Consider the following 24,144-nt stretch of genomic DNA (forward strand, 5'->3'; position numbering starts at 1 on the left):
GGCATAGAAATTCAACCAGGGTCCCATGAAGCTTTTGTAAAAAGAGTGTTTTATAAAGCTATGTTAATATTTTATAATTATGATATTGTATAAGGCATTACATGATCTCTCGTTTAATTGTTATTACAACACAAAATAAACCAATCCCAAGTGACCCTGTGACAAGAGACTAACAAAGACATTTTAAAAGTAAATACAAGGTGTATTTTCTCCCAAACAGTTCAAATGTTTAATAACAGTTTCTTATTATTTATATTTTATGTGCTTCTTTAATCAGATACAAATTTTTTAGTAGGGAAATAAACATTCCTAAAAATGAATTATAAACAATTGTGTTTTATATTACTAAAATTATTTTTAAAGCTTTTATTTCAGCAAAGTTAATATTTTCACCAAACTGAAATAATGAACAAACAAACATGTGGAGACTTTCACGTCTTGGGAGAAATGATCTTCATGTCCCCAAGGTCATGTTCCTCAGTAGCCATTGTTGGGATCTGCTGCCACTGCAGTCCTGCATGGTAGGCACCATTTTGTCTTCCTCAGAAGGTTCATCAAGACATTGGTTACTGTTAGCATGTCTCAAAGTGAGTCTCTGTAAAAGATAACCACAATCAGTAACTTACTGGTTCATTACATGAAGGCTACTCTTTAAAAATAGTCTATATAATTTTAATGTATTGAAATATCACATGTTTTTAAACAGAACTGTATAAAAATTTCTTTAAATTACACATAAAATTTTGCCATAAAAAGATTGTCATTGGTTAATACACCTCTATTTAAAGGTGGTTAAAGAAATTGACTGATATTTATTACAGGTTGCTGAAAATTCAGATGTCTTTTTCAAAAGCATATTCTTGACCATGGAATCCAGTTGAATTTGTCAATACTAACAAACTTATAAAGAAACTCAAGTTTATACCCATATGTTAGTCAGTAACATTTTGATGAACAAAGAAGTCAAACACACAACTATTCCACAAAAGAGCAAAATGACTAGAGATGCTCCCATTAAGACAACTAAACCACAATATCTCAGACTAACTGTAGACCAGTGATTTCTAAAGCCCCGTCTTCCTTCGTGGGATGTTTATCATAGTTAAGTATCTATAAATGTATCAATATTAAATTAAAAAGAGAAATGATGTAGTATTTTTTTCTTCACAATTCTAATAATTTCATTGAGCTTAATCATCATACACTATTGTTTCCATTTGAAATTGAAGTCACTTTCTGAGATCCCACATTCTAGCATGTTTTTAGGCAATATGCTTTTAACCTGTTAATTATATATTTTGCTAGTTTCATGAACCATGCCTAAAATCACAGGAAATGTTCTCTAACTTACAGTGTTCGTACATATTTGAGGCTATTTGCAAGTAGGTCTTGGAAATTTCATCTGAAACACATAGTTCTTGCAAATTAACAGAATTAAGTGTGGGAAATGCCTTTTTTGTAGCATTTTCTCACTCTTTATGGTATGTTCAGGTGTGTACATGGTAAAAATATAAACACAAACCTGTGACATCACTAATGTAGGAGAAGATATAATAGCGGACAGGCTGCTGTGAAGGGAGCCTCTCTGACCTCAAGCAGGAAATTAAAAGGCAAGGCGATTAAAAAAGAAGGTGATGTCAAGATTGGGGTCTTTGTTATCATTTTTTCAAAGTTGTTATCATTTTTTAATACAGAGTTTCAAGCCATTTTTGGTAGGAAAAAAAGTGAAGTAAAAAAAGACATTGCCAAAGATAGCAAGAAAACAAGAGGATGGTTGGTTTATTCTTAGGATGACAGGAAATCCAACTATTAACCAGTGTGAAAATCATATATAAAACTAAATAAAACTATTTTACTTTTTAACAAAGATGTAGGAAGGTGCAACAGCAACAAAGAAGATCATGTCTCAAATCTGAGTTAGAATACACATATCTACTCTTGCAAAGAAGCACTTACCATTTCATTCTTCTATTAGATCCTTCTCTAAACAACAAACTTTGCATTTATTGGGTATCTTACCACACATTGACTTATACCATAATGTACTGATATTAATTTATTATAATCAGATCACCTATTATAGTAGTTGAAAGATTTGATCAGTTACCTTATATCATATTGGAATTAAGAGATTTTCTTAAAAATACATTGAATAATTTTTTTAATGACACAGGTAATGTCAGTTGAGACTTTTGTATTTAATATTGTTCTATCAAATCAGTATGCAAATATGTCCCTTGAAATAATGTATTAGCAGCAGTTGAAAGTTACAGCTTCAACAGTAGCAAACCAAAAAAAAAACTATCCAATGAAGCACATTAAAAAACCAGACATTTCAGCTTTAAGTAGTCCTCAATGTAAATTCATTTTCTCACTTTTACTTGCTGTAGGAACAGGGAAAAGCAACTGAAAAACATTGTGAAGACTGATTTTCATTAGAAAAATCTGTTACATTTAAATTTGTGCCTAGTCCTGCAGTGATATGAGGTGCCAGGGCAGGGTGATATGGGTGAGTGCTCCCTCTTGTCAGAGGAGAAGGGAAAGGGGTAGAGGAAGGGTTATGTGAATGATTATAAACATCCTTCCCCTTCTGCTCATACCTTTGAACATCAGTCAATGAACTCAACACCATTGAAACCAAGTAACAATAAAACCATCAACTTTGTGTTTGGCTAACATACCTATTCAGCACAAGTAGATTCCTCATCTATCAGATGGTGATATCAAAACTTTGGGCCAGAATGTGACCTGTTTAAACGCCAGCTACCCAAAGATGCAACAAGTGCCGAGGTTGTACAACTCCTGCACATGTGCAGGGGGCCTATGTCCAGCATACGTCCATGTATGTTCTTTGGTTTGCGACTCAGTGTCTGAAAACTCTCAAGGTTTCAGGTTAGCTGACTCTGTTGGTCTTTTAATAGAATCTCTATCCCCTCTGGGTTTCTCAATCCTTCCTCTAACTCATCCATAAGACTTCCAGAGATCCACCTAATATTTGGCTGAAGGTGTATGCATTTGTTTTAGTCATCTGCTTGGTGGAACTTCTTAGAGGACAGGTATGCTAGGCTCCTGTCTGCAAGCATAATAGAGCACATATGTAACAGATACACAGCTTGATCTTCATAGTGGGGGCTGTTCCTGACTCTCTTGCCTGCCTATGGATCCTGTTCCTCTTACTGCCTTGTATGGTATCAGTGGAAAAGGTTGTCCCTAGTCCTGCAGTGATATGAGGGCCAGGGCAGGGTGATGTGGGGGAGTGGTTTCCCCTTGTCAGAAGAGAAGGGAAAGGGGTAGAGGAAGGGTTATGTGAAGTAGAAGTATCTGGTTTCTTTGGAAACTTAGTTATGTCATATGATGTTTTGCTGGGGCAGACAAGTAAAAAGATACATTGTTGAAGCAGCTATGTGAGATAACAAGTGACGTTTAAAAAGAATATAAATATGACTGCACAGACAAAGCGAAGAGGCTCAGGCATTGGTTCGCCTTGTTCTGTCTCACTAGTTTTTGCTGATGATGCCCTTGTATTGGTTCAACTTACATCACATTGCTGATCTTCCTTGTCATGACTATGTAGAGAGTAACTTGCCAAACAAATGGTGATAATCTGGTGGCTTCTTGCTGATGCCATAGGTGCAGGCAGATTGGCAGAGCCTCAAAGTTTCTTAGGGATTGAATTGTCTTTACTAATTCATGTTAGTGGTTTGTTAGACGACTGGAATGATGACAATAGAGATTGAAATAGCCCCAAAGAACTATTTCTACACAGGTCCAAAATCCTTGCTTCCTATTAACCTTTCGTTTGTACTCCTTTTCATGGGCAGTTGGTTGGAGGAAGGTTGAAGCATTTAAGATCCCTTATTAAAGTAGGTCTTGAAAAATCAAAGTCTACAGCTGTTTGATGGGGTACTTGAAGGAGAGTGTGGGGATGATATTTGGATATAAAGTGAAAAAATAAATGGAAAAAATGATGCTGAGGCAACTGCCACATTCTTTCCTGCTGAGAGAATCCTCTTGCCATAGCACTCAATGATAGATTCATGAGATTAAATGTTTAAGCCCCAAGCATCTTGTGCATTAGTACAAAGAAAATATGAAGCCATAGAAAACAAATTCAGATGTTGCACGCAAATTGCCCCTGGATAAATCCTCTTTATGCAAAGTCACTTGGCAACTGCAACTTTTCCATCTCTTAGGTGGACTGTTTCTCACTCAAATATACCCTAATCCAAACAATGACTGACTGCTCTGCCTTCTGGTCCCCTGCTTCTGTTCTTAAATATGCCACAGGTAGTTAAGTGAAAAGTTGGGAACCACCCATGTGTTCTCACAACTAGTGGTTGAACTATACAACATCATTTAGTTTTTGGATTTATAAAAAAAAATTCCCTTAAGTCCAATGATTCAAAAATGATCTTATTTTTAGTGTTTATAAAACATTCCATGAGTATTTGTTGATATGAACTGAATAACAATTAATTTAACTATTTAGAGAAAAGATAGTCACAATTTATATAAGTAACAAATAAAATGTATCCTTTTGAAAAGTTTTGATTCTTATCATTATATAACCTGAGCAATCACAAAAGAAATGTGCAGATGAGGGTGCTTCTTCCATGAAGTTGTTGAAGATAACTTAGTCTTTAGTAATGAATTTACTTAGTGTCTCAGAATAAAATAATGGTAATTTTAAAAGGTGTAAAATGTGGTACACACATACACACATACATACACATGGAGTTCAGCCGTCTGAATAAAATTTAACAAAATTAAATAATTTTGAAATTCCAAAATCATCCATTTTAACCTATCATATATTTGGTTACGTTTCCACCTTTGATACAAAATTTGTTCTCATATGGATACAGCTGTTGCTAAGATAAAACAAAATAATACTTCAAAATTTATTTAACCTATTATACTCACAGACATATATATGTATATATACACATTTTAAATAGAAACTCAAAATATGTTTTTGTTAATGATAGGCTAGTTACTATTTAAAATATCCAATCTTTAAATTAATGAGCAGCAAAGAAGTAAAAGATAGAAAAAATAACTTCATAAATATTCTATTAAAATTTCACATTTTAATAACAATAAAAGTACTAAAGAATTGAATAAGTCCAAAGCACAAACCTCTACAAGTCATTACAGAAAATAATCAGTAAGATTTCCAAAAACATTTCTAAAAACTTCTGCTCTTGTATAGTTTCTTAGTAGCCATTTTTGCAATGTGCTATCATTACAAGTCTCCATGGTAAGTTGTTGAGCTCCATCCTCTACTTTGCCCAGTGAGAGGCAGGACTGCGTGATTATGTGAACAAGAGTGTGGGTCTGTTTGACAAAGAAAATAATGACAAATCAAGTACCAAGGCAGTAATAAATCAATCATCTTAGACAACATACAATTTCTCCTGAAAAAGGATGGGAGACACACATCACAATAATTGCATCCATGAAGCTGTGAGTGGCAGTCTTTCTGATGGGTTCAATATCAGCTTTACTGAGTATTAAAATAGAGTTAAGACAGAGACTATTAAGGAGGAATTTGACATCAGATGGTGGAATATTTCTGGTAAAATGTTTTTTATGATAGTTTTGTTCTTATCATCTTATAATGGAAGACATTTTATTGCCAAGTGGGTTATTCTTGAGAAGTTATTTTCAGTAGTCGATTAATGCACAGTTCATATTAGTGTTCTTATATGTTTGTCTCAAACTTGAGAAGACACCAAGAAAGAGTCTTTGAGATTATTTTGATTTATATTTTCACAGGGTGAGGCTGGACTTTCTAAGTCATTCACACAAGTCATGGCACCCTTAGTTAACATGACAGAGTACATGAAGAGAAAGAACACAGAAGGGAAAGATCAAATGTCCTTTGAATATAATTTCGCATCTGACTGTGTGTGTGTGTGTGTATCTATATCTCTATATACCTATATCAAGATAGATAGATAGACAGACAGACAGACAGACAGACAGACAGATAGATAGATAGATAGATAGATATGTGTATATAATCATCAACTCCAGGGGCAGCCCAGAGAAATACTAAATAACTTTGTTGATCAAAATATTTAGTAAGGCCAATGAAGAAAATACATTTTATTGAAGTAAACTCCAATTTGCGGGCAGCATAATGGATGCAATCACTAGATTTACCTTTCCAAGGATTACCCTCTACAGATAAGTGATATATTGTGATTTACAATGCTAACAAAGATAGCATCATAAAGCATCATGTGTTACTATGAAATGATGCTGGTGGTAACAGTTTGACTAGTTGTTTTAACTAAATAGAATTTATCTACAATGCTCAAACTACACATCATCTACTGCTCAATTGAATATTTTACTGTTCCAAACTTTTTTAGAAAATATCTTCTTAATACACAAGATTTTCTTCCTAGGAATTGAAAATTTCATGCATCATTAAAGAGGATTATAAAATTATCCACAGCTAAAAAATAATGTACTGATTTAGCTTAAGAGATTGGATCCAAGAAAAAAGACAGTGCCACAGATACAATATACATATTTCATTTTCTCCCAAAATGATTATAGTGACCACAAAAAATACTCTAGGTATTACTTTTTCAAAGTTATAAACCAAGAGAAAAATTAAAAATCCTAAGTGCACCTAAATATTTCTTTATTTTCCAATGTATGTGTTCAGTTTTATTTACTTGAAAGCATAAAAGATGTATTCATTTTTCCAAATCTTTCTGCTACAAGAGAGGACAATCGACTTATGTAGTTTGTATTTTACTAATTAGTCATGTGTTTATCAATGAGATTGAAGTCATTGAGTTAAATATCTCCCTTTCATTGATAGTATGGAAATACCTTCTATTATTAATCTTAATATAATAGAGGTTTTATGTGAAATAGATTTTCAAGATTAACTTAAATAATTCATTTGGTATGATTGTCACTGTGATTCAGAGCCACTGCAGATAATGCTTCATGACTATAATTTCTTGTAAATGAATCTCACATGAATTATTTAGTGAAAGATATAAACAACTTAATACATTTAGTAATAATAGCAGCTGTTGTGAGGTAAATGTGAGGAGAGGTACAGAATCAGTTTTATTGTATCTTCAGCATATTATCTATTGGTTTTTTAGTATTTTTTTTCCCTTACTGAAAGAATGGAAGGGGAAAAAGGAAAAGAAATACATGAAATATTTTTACGTTTCTATTTCCCATAGCTATTTCAATAAATAATTTTCATGAGCTATCTGTATTTTACTTTGTTTATGTATATATCTTATGTGTTTTTATAAAATACTCATTCTTTTACTAAATATTTTTATTAACTCTTTGAGCATTTCACGTCAATCCTGTGTGAAATTTTCAATGAATACTTCTTTATGAAGCTGTCACTTCAAATAAGGTTTTGGAGAAATGTGACATGCAGCCTCCCATGCACCTTGCAGTCTCTTATGTGGAATTTCTTAATTTTTAGTTTTTTAAAACTTTCTTTATATTGGTGTTCTACCCTCAAGTATGTCTCTGTCAGATCTCCTGGATCTGAAGTTACAGACATTTGTGGACTGCCATGTGATTGCTGGTATTTGAACCTGGATACTTTGGAAGAACAGATAGTAGCTCTCAGCCATGTATGGCTTTTTTTTTTTAAATACTGATTACTAAACAGAGTTATATGAGTCAGAAGCTAGTATTATATTACCTAACCATGCTGTTCTAAAATGTTGAGCATTTTGATTCATTGTTATTTGCAGAATACTGATCATAATATCTAAGTATATATAAGTCAAATTTGTAGCTTTTTTGATTACATGTTTGTATCTGATAGGTCATGAACTACTTAAAAATCTGCTCTCCAAATGTGAACTACAGTCATTTGGAATCAGGCTAAGAAAACAATTTTGGCAAAACAAAACAACACTTGTATTAAAAATACTATTTAAAAAAACAATTTTATATATTGATACACATACAGCTTGCTGCATAGTTGATGGCAGAAATGACTACAGTAATCTCAGTTTACTGAGTTTAAAATAATTTAAAAATAATAACAATAAATTCAATTCTGGTGTGGTGGCACACAACTTTAATCTCAGCACTCAGGAGGCTGAGGCATATTGATCTCTTAGTTTGAGGATAGCATGGTCTACAAAGAAAGTTCCAGGACAGCCAGAGCTGTTAGATAAAAAGAAACACTGTCTATAAAAACAAAACAAACAAAAATAACACTAACTTCACCTTCTAAGACAGAAAAAACATTATGACAGACCTTAGATTACTGTTTTACTTTAACTTAATAAGAAGTCATAGGTTTTAAAACCTCTCGACCAATACTATATAGCACACGGCTAAGGTGTCATCTCAAAATGTTTGTATTGAAACATTTAGTGTGGTGCCTTACAAGTACATGTTGCACAATCAGAACACTCCAGGCTAAAAATCAAACGAAATTGTTCAAGAAGGATATGTAAATGCAACATAATTCATTGAAATTCTGTTAACTGATTATAATAAGAAATCAAAGCTATGGGTCACTGGGGCCATGGAATGGTAATACTAATCTAATGGATAGCATTTCCAAAAGGTAAATTGAGCTACTGTTTATTAGAAATTCTACATAGAAATGTGGGAGGGTTGTAATCATAAGTCACTTACCTTAAAATTATATTCCCATTTACCTGCTTTCTGATAAGGGCAAATAAAAAAGTTTGGTTAGTGCCAGAACCGGACCTATACAGATGCGGATGTACACATCCAAACATTGGACTGAGCGCGGGGACCACAATGGGGAAGTTAGGGCAAGGACTGGAGGAGCTGAAGGGGTTTGCAACCTCATAGGAAGAACAACAATATCAACCAACCAGAACCTCCAAAGCTCCCAGAGACTAAACCAGTACCCAGAGAGTACACAGGGGGTACCCATGGCTCTAGAGGCATATGTAGCAGAGGATTGACTTATCTGGCATCACTGAGAGTGGAGTCCCTTGGTTCTGTGGAGGCTTGGTGACCCAGGATAGGGGAATGGTTAGGTCACTGAGGCAGGAATTGGATGGACAGGTGGGGGTAGGAGATCACCCTCATAGAGGAAAGGGGAGCGAGGAGTATAAGGTGCTTTAGGAGGGGAAACCTGTAAGGGGATAATATTTAAAATATAAATAAATAAGGTAATCAATAGAAAAGAAGAATGATTTAATACAAGCCTATGTGGTTTCGGTAATTTCAAGCAATGTCAGTCTATGGATATATTTCATAAGGACAGAGTGTATAACAAGTGGTTTCTCAGCTGATTTGTTCAGTCGTGTGAAAAGAAGCACTTATTCTTAGCATCATACTTGGCTCCCTTTTTCTCTTTGTGGAATAGTGTTTGTTAAGCAGAAGTGCTCTGATCTAAAATTAGATTGGTTCACTGTATATAGTTGCCTGGATGTTCAAAAAGAAGTGTGATTAACATACACGTTGCAGGAAAATGTAAATTTGGAATAGATTTGAGCATATTTGTGATGTTGAAACAGTATACAAACAAATCTAAAAAATAAATAAAATGGACAAACAAGGCACTTTAATAAAAAAATATTTAATTGCCCAGTGATGTGACATTTAGTGTTTTATTTCTTTGTTTGAACTTGCTGCAAACAGGTAGTCTGTGGCACTGAAATATCTAGTTATTTTCATTGATATTCTATACCAAGTGTATCCTGTGATGTTGGTATAAACGGTCACATTCTGACCAAATCAAGCAGAGAAGCCAGCCATAAAGAAGAGTAAGTAATATCCAGGCTGTGTGTTTAAGAAACATTGACATATATGTGTTCAGCAGGGTGTGTGTGTGTGTGTGTGTGTGTGTGTGATATACATATATATATATATATATATATATATATATATGGAAAAGTAATGATCAATAATCGATTTGAAAGGGAGTGAGAAGTTGAAAATTTGTAGGGAGGGGAAATGAAAGTGGTTGGAGGAAGGACAGGAAAGGAGAGAGGGTTGTAATTACATTTTAATTAAAATGTAATTTACAGCTGGGCAGTGGTGGCATACGCCTTTAATCCCAGCACTTGGGAGGCAGAGGCAGACAGATTGCTGAGTTCGAGGCCAGCCTGGACTATGTTCCAAGACAGCCAGAGCTACACAGAGAAACCCTGTCTTGAAAAAAAAAAAATATATATATATATATATATATATATATATATATATATATATTACATATCTACTTAGGCATGCCAAAAAACTGTATTGGAAATCTTTTAGGCAGAGATAGACATTTTTAATCAATGCATACTCAGCTTTTAATCAATGCATACTCAGCTTTATTCAATTAAAAGAAAAATTATATATTAATTACATTATGAATGCATTTAACTAAAGTTTCCTAGCCAGTATTATGATAATGTAAATGTGTGGCTGTGTGCCTTTTTAAACAGATTGTATTTCTCCCAGATGGAATTTCTTATCGTTAAGACAAAGAGACATTCGTATATGAATGCAATCTAATACTGCAAATGTTTGTAATCATTTGATTGTTTGTAATGTGATCCCACTGTCTGTCCAGCTTATAGGATCCTCATCACTGAAAGCACCTAATTATTTCTAGTATTTCTGTTACCTCAGGAGGCAAATTTTTACTGGGAAAAACTGCTGAATTTAGTGCCAGACACCTTGATACACACACAGACAAGACTTTATTAAGAAACAGAGACTAATAATAGCTGTATAAGGTTGTGGCAAGAATGGGCTAATCAAATGGGGAAATCAAAGCATTCTGTTATCTTTGTTTTCTTCTTTCTCCTTGTTCTCTTAACGAGATAACAAACCCAACCAGCCAGAGAGGCTCCAAGCTTAGAGGCACCTGCTGCTCTCTGTGTTCTAACAGTTCTGTCCTATTTATGACACTTCCTTTTGTAATACTGTAAGGAGGTATCGGAGAAGGTGGTGGAATATTTCAACAATTCACACTGTGAGACTCACAATTGGACTAGTAACTAGCTTTCTTTGAAAACTTTATTAGGATCTAAATCCTAGCTCTGCCTCCTAGCTGGGTAATCTTTGTGCTTTTAGCTTTGTCCTGACAAAGCTCAAAGGAGTGGAGTTTAAGGTTCATTTCAGCTCTGTAATTTTGTGAACTCCACCAGTTTTTATTCTTCTTGGAAACTGCGCCACCTCAGAGGTTTCTCTAAGAAGAGGAATTTCACCCTTGGTAGCAAATGACAAAGAACTGAATTAAAGAGGAAGCAAGCAAGTCTTTCTACCTTCTACGATTAGAATGAGGGAACAAAGTCTCTGAGCAAGGACTTCTTCACACTCAGCTTCTCTCATCTGTTTGTTTCTTTTCCTTCCCTTGGGTCCTTGAAAGGCCTTACTTGTATTTTCCAAAGTATTTTTGTCCTTTCCTAAGTTCACATTGGTTTCCACGTGTCTATAAAAAAGAAGTCTGGAAAGAAGACTCAGCAGTTAAGAAAACTGAGAGCAGCTCACAATTGCCTGTCACTACCGTCCCAGGAGATCTGCCGCCTGCTTCTGCCCTTAATGTGCACTGTATGCACAGAGTACCATCAAACAAAGACACATACACATAAAATTAAAGTAAGTAATCTGCCCTCACCCCCCCCCCAAATTTTTGAAATTATTTATAGACTGTTGAGGGAATAGAACAAACATTAATGTGTGTATGAATAACCCTGGATATTAAAAAATACCCAGAAACTTGGATTTAATATGTTAAAATATCATGTGATAGATTCTAGATTTCTAGCAAGTTCCAAAAGATTTAGCTAGCTTTACAGCTAGCTTACAGTAGTTATTAGAGTTTGCCTTGCAAGGAAAGGTCCTTATATGTAAGACTTAGAAGCAAAGGCAGTCATGAAAGTACTTAACTTTCATAATCACAGTATACATTTTTGAGTTAGCAAAAATCAAAATCAAAATTTGAAATTAATTTTTAATGGGCAGAGAATGATAATCTATTATTTTACCATTCTCACATGGTTTCTCTGCATTAGCATAAACATTTTTTATTACTTTTATTCACTATTATGTAAAGAGGAGAAGGAGGGAGAGAGAGAGGGACAGAGGGAGTGGAAGGGGGAGGAGGAGAGGGAAAGCAAGAAGAAGAGGGGGAGAGGGGGAGGGGGAGAGGGAGAAGGACAGGGAGAAGGAGAGAGGAGTGAGCTCTCATACACACACGTAGGTGTCCATGAAAACTATGCTGGGTCATGTGCACCATAACACATGTGTAGAAGTCTGAGGACAGTTTTATGGAGTTAGCTGTCTCCTTACAATTTTCTATGGATTCTAGCATTTGAGATACAGATGCCAGACTTATACATTAAGCACTTTTACCTGCTGAACCATCTCTGTAGACTGACATACTTTGCGTTTAGAAAAAAATGGCCAATGTTGACATTTTGTAAGAGAAGTTTCTAATGCATAAACATGACAGTAAATGAAATGATGACACATGCTTTTGATATGAGATTACTGGTTTTCAATAAAAATTCTTAAACAGAATGGCGCATTGTCAGCATTTTAGGAGGACCTCAAAGGCCTAACAAGTCTCAAAGTTTACAGTTCTATGAAATATTGCAGAAAAAATAACACAAGATAAGAATTATGGAAACATTTGCTTAGTTGTAAAATTATGCATTTTTATTTTCCTTCAATGATTACTTAGTATTCAATATAAATGTAACTGATAGAAGGCAGTTGAAGTTCATTACCATCAGCTGAAAATTGAAAATTGCAGAGGATCCAGAAGTGACTCCGCAGGAGACTGACATAGCTGTCAGCTCCCCTGCCTCCCCCTACGGTCGACCCCTAGACTTCCACGCCCTCCAGAAGGGTTCCTGGTATGCCTGGCTTTGCCCTCATTTCTCTCGCTAGAGAGCTTGGCCTCTTGATCACCACAACAAAAATTGGCTTTTTCCTAAACCAAGGCCACCCTTGATATGGCCGCTAACATTGGGGAGCCTTCCTTTATGACAATATTACACCCCAAACTGACAAATGGTTGGTAACTTGAACATTTACAAGAGACTAGGATGGCTGTGAGTTAGCCCAATGACGGGATTATTGTAGGTCCACTTCCCAGGGGCCCACCCAATGCAGCCAAAAAGGAGTGCGTGGTGCTGGGAGTGGGTGCAGCCTACATGGCCTAAGACAGGGCTCTCACCCTCCTTTCACCCACATCAGAGTCCCTTGACGTTGCCCATCGTCGACAGCCTAAAGCCTTCGACCATCGATGTGACTCGTCTCACATCAGTGTTTTGGGGTTGTGAACTTGTCTAAGACCCCCCATAATTAGACTTCCAAATTCAAAACTCACATAGTTGGGATTGAACATAAGACGCCTTCTCTAACTAAACAGAGAAGGGGGAGATGCCAGAAGCCAGGACCCTCGCCCTTACCCATACCCCCTACCTTTCCCCACCTGCACAATGTCCTCTGAAGCTTGGCAACTGCAAGATCCTGCTTAGCAACTGCAGATAGACTCAAAGCAGAGTACCATGTCTTCTTAAGAATAGCAGGGAGACCATAACTCAAGCAGTGTACCATATCTTCTGAAGAACTGCAGGTAGATCATAATTCAAGGCAGTGTACCATATAGACCATGACATGTTTCAAGGCACAGGCCAAGAAGATTTTGTACTTTTCCACCACCTGGACCCTCTTACCCCCTCCCCTTGTAAAACATGCTATAAAAAAGCATTTCATGTTCAAAAAAAAAGAAAGAAATTAAAAAAAAAATTCCAACTTCCCTGGCTAGAGTAAACCTAAGAATCTTTTAACATGGTGCCTCTAAAATTTAATATGAGTGAAAATTCATTAGGATACTTATTCAAATGTTGATATTATCCTTCAATAAAAATATTACATTTTTAATTCAAAAAAAATAAATGTAACTGATAGAAAAATAAGATAAATATTATCAACAATGTTATCAGAACAAAGAAATTTCAATTTCAAATATAAAAGTTACTGTTTAACTTCAGAAAACTTTAAAAATTGAAGTGTTACACTGAAATCAACCTTATAAAATACATAATCCTTCTTCTTTTTTTAATATGCATGTACCTCTTTGCTTTTAGGAAATCCTAATAAATTTATATGGAGTGGAAAGAAATTAAGTAGCAACAACACAATGTGTCATTATTCACAGGACTCATGTTTTTCTGTTCTTTTCCTCATAGAAGAAGGAAAAATTGATTCAATGTCCAGATTTCATGCTTGTATTTAGTAGGGAGATTGTCTTCAGAAGACTTAACACAAAAGGTGATGATAACAGACCATAGTTCAGGAAAACAAAATGGAGGCCAGATAAGGAACAATGTCAGCAGAGAGATGATTAATGCAACATTGAAGGATTCAGGATGCTTGTATTTATGTCACAGAAAAATATCTGGTGTCCTCAGAGCCTGGCAGAGTGCAAGATTTAGTCCCCAAGTTAGCCCTGCACACACATTTAATTATGTAAAAATTGATGTTTCTTTCTATTCAATATATGAGTCCACAAAACAAAATGTGTTTAACAAGATCTTGTTACAGCAATAGTATCAGAGACTCAGAGACCTAATATTTCTTTAACCAAGTGTTGGGCTTTTGTGGGTAGCTACATTGTAGAGTCTCTTTCCTCTATTATGTTTCTATCTCATAAGAATAAAGTGTAGCTTTTCTTGGGATTGTATCAGTTACTATTTAATGAGGTCTAAAATGTGACATGATGACCAATTCATCTTGCTTAAGCAAGCAAACAGAAAGAGATTAAGGTATTTTTGAGGCTTGTCCTTCAGAAGAAAATGTATTTCTTTTTTATTAGCTCCATCTGATGGCTGAACTAATATTTGCACATGGCCTAATTAAATTCTCATTGTAATGTTGTTGTTGTTTTGCTACCTTGCTCTTCATCATAAGGGAATGATATGCTAAGAAGAGATTGTTTGGATATATATATATATCACTAATTAGTGAATTCAACTCTACCAATCATCCACTATGTTAAATGGAAATAGATTCCTTTTAATATTCTTTCTAAAAAAATGCAACTTGTTAATATTATCAGATCTTTTAAATGTTAGATTGAGAATCATAAATGCCAGATATTATAATTGCAAGATTTAAAAATATAAACATACTTTAATATTTTCCTCTATGAATTTACACATACATATCATAATTTGCTGAATGTACATTGGAAATATACATGAAAACAAAAAAAAATAATTATATAAAATTATTTTCATAACAATAAATTAGTTTGACAAAATCTAACATTTTATATGATATAGCACCCTATTGTTATCTACATATAGTTATGCAAAAATACATTTATGCTTTGACTTTGCATTTGGAGGAAATAACTGAGCTTAAGTATTCAGTGACAAATAAACCATAGAAAATTTCATACCTCAGCATCATATTCCCATAGTTGATTTCCTCTCATATGGTGACATTTTAACATGATTACAGGTCCACTGAGCCTGGATACATCCAGGCACAAGTCATCAGTTCGGATTTCTTTGTCAGCAGTATAAGAAAACACCTGAAAATAGAGAATTGAGCTAATTAAATAATATCTAGGTTACAAAACACACTGTTTAGGAGAGGTGTCTCTGGACACGTCCGTAACCTATCCACATGGTTCCAATCCTCTCTGTTGAGCTTACAAACGCTGTATCACTTTGCTTTCATTTTGTTTAAGAACCAAACACAGGAACATCATCTTCTGTAGAATGCTATAGTGAAACTTTGCTTTAACAACATCAGTCAGTGCTTATATGCTGGCCTTGCTTTCCTATATGACACAAGCTTTATGAAGCACTAATATTAATATTTAAATCTGTAGACAGAAGAGCTCCTCTGAGAACTGCCTTCTCCACACTTACCACAAATTCTTTACATCTAAACAATTACTTATTTAGAAGTTTAAGGACATTTTGTGAATTTTTCAATGTTTTCAGCAGATTTATAACTGTAGGATAATTGTCTTTTCAAGGTCTCAATAACCGTACCCTTACATTTACTATTATTCTCCTTTGTCTATGATTTTGGCTAATCTTAACAAAGCAGTGCTTTTCAAAATACAAAGGAAATGCCAAAGCAGATTGATTCACTGAAAATTCAAACTGAAATTACAAATTTTATAGTTTTGTACTAGTGGCAGTAAACATTATGTAAAACATTAACTATTCTGTGGGTTCTTCTTTTTTAATTTAGATGTCAGTTTTAGTATAATTAGAAAGGTCATCTCAGAAGTTTTTGTTTTTCAAAGAATTCTGAGGCAATGAATTTTGTAAGTACCAAAACCATTTGGAGTCCTAAACAACAGGCTGAACAGTTAGTTTTAAAAATACTGTAGAGCTGGAGGATGTAGCTAGTGGTGGAGCATTTGAATAACATGTATAGGCTCTAAACTTAACCTATGGTACCCACAAAAATATCAAACAATAATTAAATTTACAATCAATTGACATTATTTTAAATTGGGGAGATGAGAGTGTAGGGAGGGCTTTAACAACACTAAAAACAAATAGAAATCTCTTACAGAAACCTATTACCTTTTAGGTTAATTTTAAAAATTAGAATACAGCTGGGCAGTGGTGGCACACACCTTTAATCCCAGCACTTGGGAGGCAGAGGCCGGTGAATTTCTGAGTTCGAGGCCAGCCTGGTCTACAGAGTGAGTTCCAGGACAGCCTGAAATACGCAGAGAAACCCAGTCTCGAAAAAAAAAATAGAATAAAATAAATTGAATTGCATTGATGGATAATGCTTCTTCCTGAAACCATGTGGTATTTAAAAATGCCAATGTCAGGCACAGGTGCACCCCTATGAGTTACCCATCAAAAAAGCTTCAAAGACCTCCACAACAATGCAGGGTATTGTTGCTCTTTGTTGCCCACCAGAATTTGATGGTACGATTCTATTGGTGAAGATGCTCCATAGTTTGATTCCAAAACAAAGAGAAATGAAGCTAGCACACAGCTAAAAATTTCCTTCTTGTTCGTTAGCTTTCATAGCTCTGGCGGGTACCATGCAGGATCCTGATAGAACTGTCAATCAGTAGACTTACTCCGCAACAGACCCTGAAGTCTACAGTTTTGACCTAGTAGGAAGAATGTACACATTTGTACAATAGTCTCATGATTGTTGCAGGATAATCAATAACATTCTTTTGGGATTTGAGATACATTGTACCGATGAAGTCAAATCTGGTTCATAACTCCCAGAATGTCACTGACCCTATGGAGGAAACCATTAATGTTGTACATATATATGTTTATACCTATAGATTGTTTTTGTGTCCTTGGCCAAAGAAGGTTTTTGCATAGCAAGCATCAGTTAATAAAGAAGCTCATGATTAATAAATGATCAGAGAATAAGTAGCTATTATAGTCTTGTTTCTTTCCCCAAAAGTCTCAGGTACAATCATTGAAGATGAGACAGAAAGAATGTAAGACCCAGGGTTTTAGTAGATGATGTAAGCACTACATTATAATGTGAAATGGTTATTACATTCATAAACTCAAGGCAGATATGGTTACCTACACAAATCATGCATAAAATAAAGTCCATCAATTTTCCAGCATGATTGTTGTGAGGACAAATTAGACCCTGTAGTTTATTGTAGTTAATGTCCACCAGGGGAGGGTTATCTTTCTTCAGTGGTATAGTCACTGGCAAATTGGCCTTTATTTAGCAATAACCTCACAATCATGCATATGCATTAAATTCTTATTTAATCCCAGTGAATTTTTAAATAAAAAAAGTAACTGAAAGGTGGGGGATGTGTTGGTTTAAACACTGGTTCTAGAAAAATATGAAGTAGATAACCTAGAAGAGTTGAACAAGGAAAAAACATGATCAAAATGGTTTATATGCATGTGTAAAGTTACAAATTCATCATTTAAATGTTTAAAAATTATTTAAAAGGTAAAAACAATTGCTGATACATAACAAAAAAATCACTTAGAGTGTCAGAAACTTTTCAAGGTCTATGATGGATCTAAAGCCCTCATACATTTACCAGTGAAAACAAACTTTTTCAAGAAGCTAATACATTCTATATGAAATATAAATATTTGAAAAGTATAAGATGTTCAATTAATTTTTTAAATTATAAATTGTACATAAAACTCAAATATACATTAATATTTTTTTTTTTACTTTTTGATGTTCATCCTGTTTATGAGAAGGCCATAAGTAGCCAGGGAAACAGGAAAAGGAAAATAACACAGAAAAACATATTATCTTGAGAAAATAATAACTGTAAAAATTTGTGAATCTACAGAAAGTAAAGTGTTGGAGAAATTTAATTTACCCATTACTGCACTAGGTCAGGATTACAGAATATTCTGCAAAGCTAACATTTGTTTGCTGCAGTGCTATTGTAAAAGTAATTTCTAGAATACCTAAACTCAGGGGAGAAGGAGATATAGTGATCAGTAGGACACAGGAGCTATGAAGCAAACAAAGAGAAAATCTGTGTTCTTTATCTAGTGATTCACAATGAAAATGAAGTAAGAGAAAGGGAGAGGAGGGAAAATTAACTAGCACTAAGGATGTTTTATAAAATATAAGGAAGAATATTATATAATAAATATTACTTAAACACATACTCAGAGGTGGGGGGAAGAGACAAAGAGAGAGAGACAGAGAAAGGAAGACAGACTTACACCACAACAGCTCCTTTCAAGAACCATAGATTATCTAACAAAAATCCCAGAACCAGTCATGGGAAACCTCCCTCTGTGTTTGTTGTTCAGAATTGTCCAAAAGACTCCCAGAATAATATAAGCTTCTGCTATTGTCTTTGGTTGCTTCCTAGAACTTGAGATAAGAGTCTAGATCTACTCAGGGTTCTTTAGAGCAATTGTTCTCAATCTTCCTAATTCTGTGACACTTTAATACAACTCCTCATGTTGTAGTGACATTAAAAACATACAATAAAAAATCATAAAATCATTTTTGTTGCCATTTTAACTGTAATGATTGCTATTTTTGTGAATCATTTTTCTAATGGTCATAGGTGACCTGTAAAGGGTCATTCAATAACCAAAGGTGTGATAACCCACAGGTTAAGAAACACTGTCCTAAAAGACCAGAACTGATAGAGTATATTTGTATCTCTATCCTATCATCTATACTTATGCTTTTCTCCCCATATATATTATTGTAATACTAGAATGAAAGTACTACATAGATGTAGGCATAGATATAGATGATGTAGGTATATATGTAGATAAAAATGTTATAGATATGAATATAGATTTAGAAAGGGAGTTTATTAGAGTAGCTTACAAGTTATGGTCTAGGTAGTCCAACAACTGATATCTACAAATGGAAAGTTCAAGAATCTAGTAGAATTGTTCAGCCCACAATATCTCAGTTGGTCTTCTGGATGTTCCAGAATCCGGAAGACACAGGTTTTAGTGTCAGCGAAGGAAGAACTTGCCATTGACAGTGAGAATACTTAGGCAAAGAAGTTAGCTTCCTTCTTCCTTATCCTTTATATAGATCACTACCAGAAAGTATCCCCAGTGAAAGGTTATCAAGGATCTGGACTAAAGGTGCATCTTCCAAAATCAAAAGATACGTATTAAAAGTGAATCTTGACACTTTAAATAATTTAATTTTCTCAAAAGTGTACCCAACAACATGGGTTTTAGTTAATTCCAGATGTAATCACTTTGACAACCAAGAATAGTCACAAAATATACTTCTTGAAAACTGGATTAATTATCTCTTCTAACCATGTTATTCCTTTCTTAGCCTGTTGGCTTCAGAGCATCAAAAACCCAAGTGTCCAAAGTGGGTATCTAAGCTTCCAGTGCAAATAAATGTTTGTTGTGCTTCCAAGCTGGGGTGATTCTCCTCTGGAGTAAAAAGTTTGAGGCCAGTATTACTCTGGCCCATAAACAGGAGACATTTTCCCTAGTGTGTCATTAGATTTAATAATGAGTGGAACTGGTTTTCTTTTCCTCCTTTGGTTTATGGATCTGTGGACCCTGACTATGAGAGAAACCATACCATATATGGGGTGCTGATTCAAAGCATTTACTTCTTCTGGAGAGCCTTGCCCCATGCTCTCAGACTGTTGCTGCTTAATTGGTACTATAACCATATCTTCAAAAGACCATCTTGCTATCAGTTCAACTGCTTAATAATAATGGGGAGCATGGAAAATCAGTGGATTATATGATCATGGGGCTATTGTTGCACTTCTTTGGCTGTAAAGTTAATTCCTTGGTCAGAAGGAATACCACAACAGTGAAGTAAGTTCACAAGTAGTAGTTATGTATAGAAAATACAAAGGCATAACCAGAACAAATATGTAGTTCAATAAGGGCAATGCATTTTCCTTTACACAAAGGAGTTGGTCCAAAGTAGTCAACTAACCACTGTGTCATTGACTCGTAACCCTGTGGAAAGTGTCGTATTTTGTCCTCAGTATTGATTTCTGCTGTTGGCAGATATGGCACCCAGCAGAAACTGTAGCTTAGTCAATCTTAGTGAGTGGAAGTCCATGTTGTTGAGCCCATGTATAACCCCTATCTCTGCTATCATTACCACTTTCTTCATGTATCTATTGAATGATGAGAGAAATGTTTGTAGAAACAGCCTGATTGTCAACAGAATGCATCATCCTATGTACTTGGTTACTGAACTGCTTTTCTGCTGGTCACTTTTTGATTATCATTTTCATGGGTCACAAGTATCTTCACATCCTTTGTCCAACTAAAGAAACCTATTAGCATAATTCTTCTCCAGACATTTTTCTTCCCATTTTTCCAATAAGGCTCTTTCTATGTCACTGATCATCAAGCAAATCCATTGACTACAGCCGGTGGATCAATGAACTCAAGTATATCGGGCCATCTCTCTTTCCAGCACAATGTACTATCATGTGTACTGCCCAGTGTTCTGCCAATCCTTCTATTCATTGATATATTTCTGAGTTGTCTCAGGGTTCAGTGCTGCTGCTGTTCACTTCTGGATGGTACCTGTATAACATGTAGAACCATCTGTAAACCCAGCCCAAGTTTTTTCTTCCTTAGCCAGTCCATCATAAGACAGACCCTATGTGGCTCTAGGTGCATACTTGAAAGTAGATGACATTGTGATGAGTGTAAATCCCATAGGGCAGATATTTTCATGAAACTAGTTTGTGCCTTCAGTACTTGATTGGGCCCAGATGCGTATATACAATATGATTTGAAAATGGATTGCTACTGTGCACACTTTAATTTATAGAGATGGTTTAGATAATACATTCAGTTTCCACTATTTTGCAATAGCAGAACAAAAGTTGTATTTCAAAGGGATAATAGTTGTTTGAGACAATAGTCTCCCAGATTCTAAGATATTCCTAAACACATGTATATATGAGCAACACTAAATAGTATGTTCTGAATGTGATTAGTATGTTCTCTCTCTCTCTCTCTCTCTCTCTCTCTCTCTCTCTCTCTCTCTCTCTCTCTGTGTGTGTGTGTGTGTGTACGTGCATATTTATGTAGCCATAACAATTGTAGATAATGTCATAAATTAGAGCAGTTGTTCTGTGATACTACAGAAATTAGATGAAGGAGAGAGAAGGGTAGAAATGAGAAAAACTTATGGTTTTCTTTTATGAAATTTTATAAAATTAAATTAGAACAAGATAAATTTGAATAATCTCATTTTTAGGCTCAATTATCTTAGAATTCTTGGCTTATTATAGTAAAGATCCTTGGCATATTAGTCCATATATATCTTTAATTTTTTATTTGAAGATTATAGGGATTCCTTTGTCTCTATCATGTATTGATCCACAAGTGTTATTTTGTGCTTTTCTGAAGTATCACTGATGGTAAAAGGCCCATGAAATTTACTCTGAGTGTAATAAAGCAAATATATTAAGTACCTGCTAATTTATGCTACATGGCATGTATTTGGTAACTAGTATTTAGCACAGTCCCAGTCTTGAAGCTATTTGTTAGGTTTTAGATACATATGTGAATTACTATGTCAATAATGGACCTGGAGTCTAGGGTTTACACAGGCTTCTCTATGCCTATGCATGACTCCTGCTCAAAAACGTGAGGGAAAGGTGCTCATTTCTGGAGGTAGACTTTCCTGACCACTTTACATTCTACACTTGAAACATGCTTATGACTTTTGACATAACTTGGAATCTTCTGCTGAATCTCTTACAAAGCCACAGTCTTCTGGGACTACTGACTGTTGTGTGTCTCAAGATTCCATAGTTGCTTTCAGTTGTTATTTAATCTTTCCAGTTCTGGACCTACACATTTTACTCCCTCACTACTGTAGCTGAAACCTTTATATATTGAACCACATAGCAAGGTACACTATCTCCAACCTAAATAACAAGAAAATCCTTTAACTTTTCCTATCACACATGTTGGTGAGATATATTTCCTTCATTAGTGAAATTTTATCATACATTCTTCCACATATAGACATGCATAAACGATAACTTACTCTTTTTCTAATTGCCAATCAAATGTCTTTTCCAGTAATAATCAGTACTTATTAGAACTAGAGCTAAATTATAGAAACTGATGATTTAGCATGTTTTCTGTTTTCCATTGCCTAAATTGATTTTAATACAGATTGAGCTAAAGTTCATTCATTTTAATTAAGCTAAGATGATAGGGAGCAAATTATCTGTGTGCTTTTTTCCTTATATCAGTCAGGAGCAAATAAGAAGAACTAAACAGTAATGGAATTTCTATGTACATAAGGAGCTCCATATTGAATTCTTCATATACACTATTGTATTAAATTTTCAGTGTTTTTATTGTATGACTAGCTTTGTATTTCATATATATATATATATATATATATATATATAAAAATTTAAATCTACAAAAACAAAAAAAATATAATCAAATCATATGTGTGGTTAAAATTCAGCTTACAACATCTTTTAATCCTACCATAAATATTGAAACAACATATTCTGGTTTGCTCTCAAAGGAAAACTGTATTATAGATAGCAAATAATAGTACTAATAACAGTAGTTTATTGGTTATAGTTTGATAACCTAGAGTTTAGAAAGTGTTGTTTATAAATTTTAAACAGAACTCTGAATGTGATATTTATTCTCACATTAAAATTTATCCTCATATTAAAATTAAATTTGCTTTAAGTTTCACAGGTGAAGTTCAAGGGAAGTTTAAATTATCCTGAAAACCCTTCAATTTACCGTTGCTTCTGTCTACTCTCAGTACTCATGTTGGGCAGTCAATATTCTTACTCAAACTTTCCCATTGTAACTCCTTTCTCTTTTTTAGTCTAGCAGAATCAGAGCTTCTTGCTCAGGGATCATCTGTGGTTTTCTAGAGCTTCCATTCTGGATCATCTCTTCCCATGATACTAACAAGGAAGTCAATGAATATTTTAAGGCCCAAGAAGCTCTGGGAAATGATGACCACAGGCCGAGCAGTTCAGACCACTCGTTTCAGTTGGGGCAGATCAATATCTTCATATGCGAGTCAGGTCACAGACTGATACACTTGTCTTGTTCCAGAAGCACACAGTTTACCTCTGAGTTCTGTCCTATGTAGTCTTCATTGCCTTGTTCATGAAGAATATAGCCAAGTCTTCCACAATGGTGTGATTCCATAGTGCTACATGGTGTCCATACCCACAAACCTTCACAGTCATCAGTTTTTTTCTCTATGGGGAGAGCAACTACCCTCTTTATAGAAAATCATATAGTTTCATCCACATTCTTATCTTATGATAGGTACTGAACTGTATCCTCTAAAACAACATGTAACCTTAATATCATGTTCTTTAGTTGTAATCTCCTTTTGAGAAGGCTACTAAATTTGTAATTGATGGTTAAGATAAGATCCTATCAGTTGTAGAGGGTCCTTAATCAAAAATGACTGGGTATTTAGAAGATAATGACACATAGACAAAAGGAACCTTGTGAGGCTGATGCACAGTCTGGAGTGACTACTTTATTGAATGTTTCCCTGTAGTCATAAATAGATGCCATGTCATATTTTGTTTCTGCAGCCATGGCAACCAGAGAAGAACAATACAGTAGTAAGCAGGTATATGCCATTAACACTGCAGCTATTACTCTTCTTAGAAATACTCTAAAGATCCTTGCCTAAGATTCCAGCTGTTAT

At 34.7% G+C, this 24,144-nt stretch overlaps 1 protein-coding gene across 1 annotated transcript in view; it reads right to left on the minus strand.

The window, feature by feature from the left end:
• Window positions 1-454: 454 nt before the first annotated feature.
• Window positions 455-24,144, minus strand: part of Galnt13 (polypeptide N-acetylgalactosaminyltransferase 13) — a 299,245-nt gene continuing 275,555 nt past the window's right edge. Inside the window, 2 exon segments of the mRNA XM_028769296.1 lie at window positions 455-595; window positions 15,404-15,538. Of these exon segments, the coding sequence (XP_028625129.1) occupies window positions 455-595; window positions 15,404-15,538 (276 nt within the window).

This window comes from Grammomys surdaster, unplaced genomic scaffold (genome assembly GCF_004785775.1).
Source record: "Grammomys surdaster isolate TR1022 unplaced genomic scaffold, NIH_TR_1.0 191, whole genome shotgun sequence".
Classification (NCBI taxonomy): domain Eukaryota; kingdom Metazoa; phylum Chordata; class Mammalia; order Rodentia; family Muridae; genus Grammomys; species Grammomys surdaster.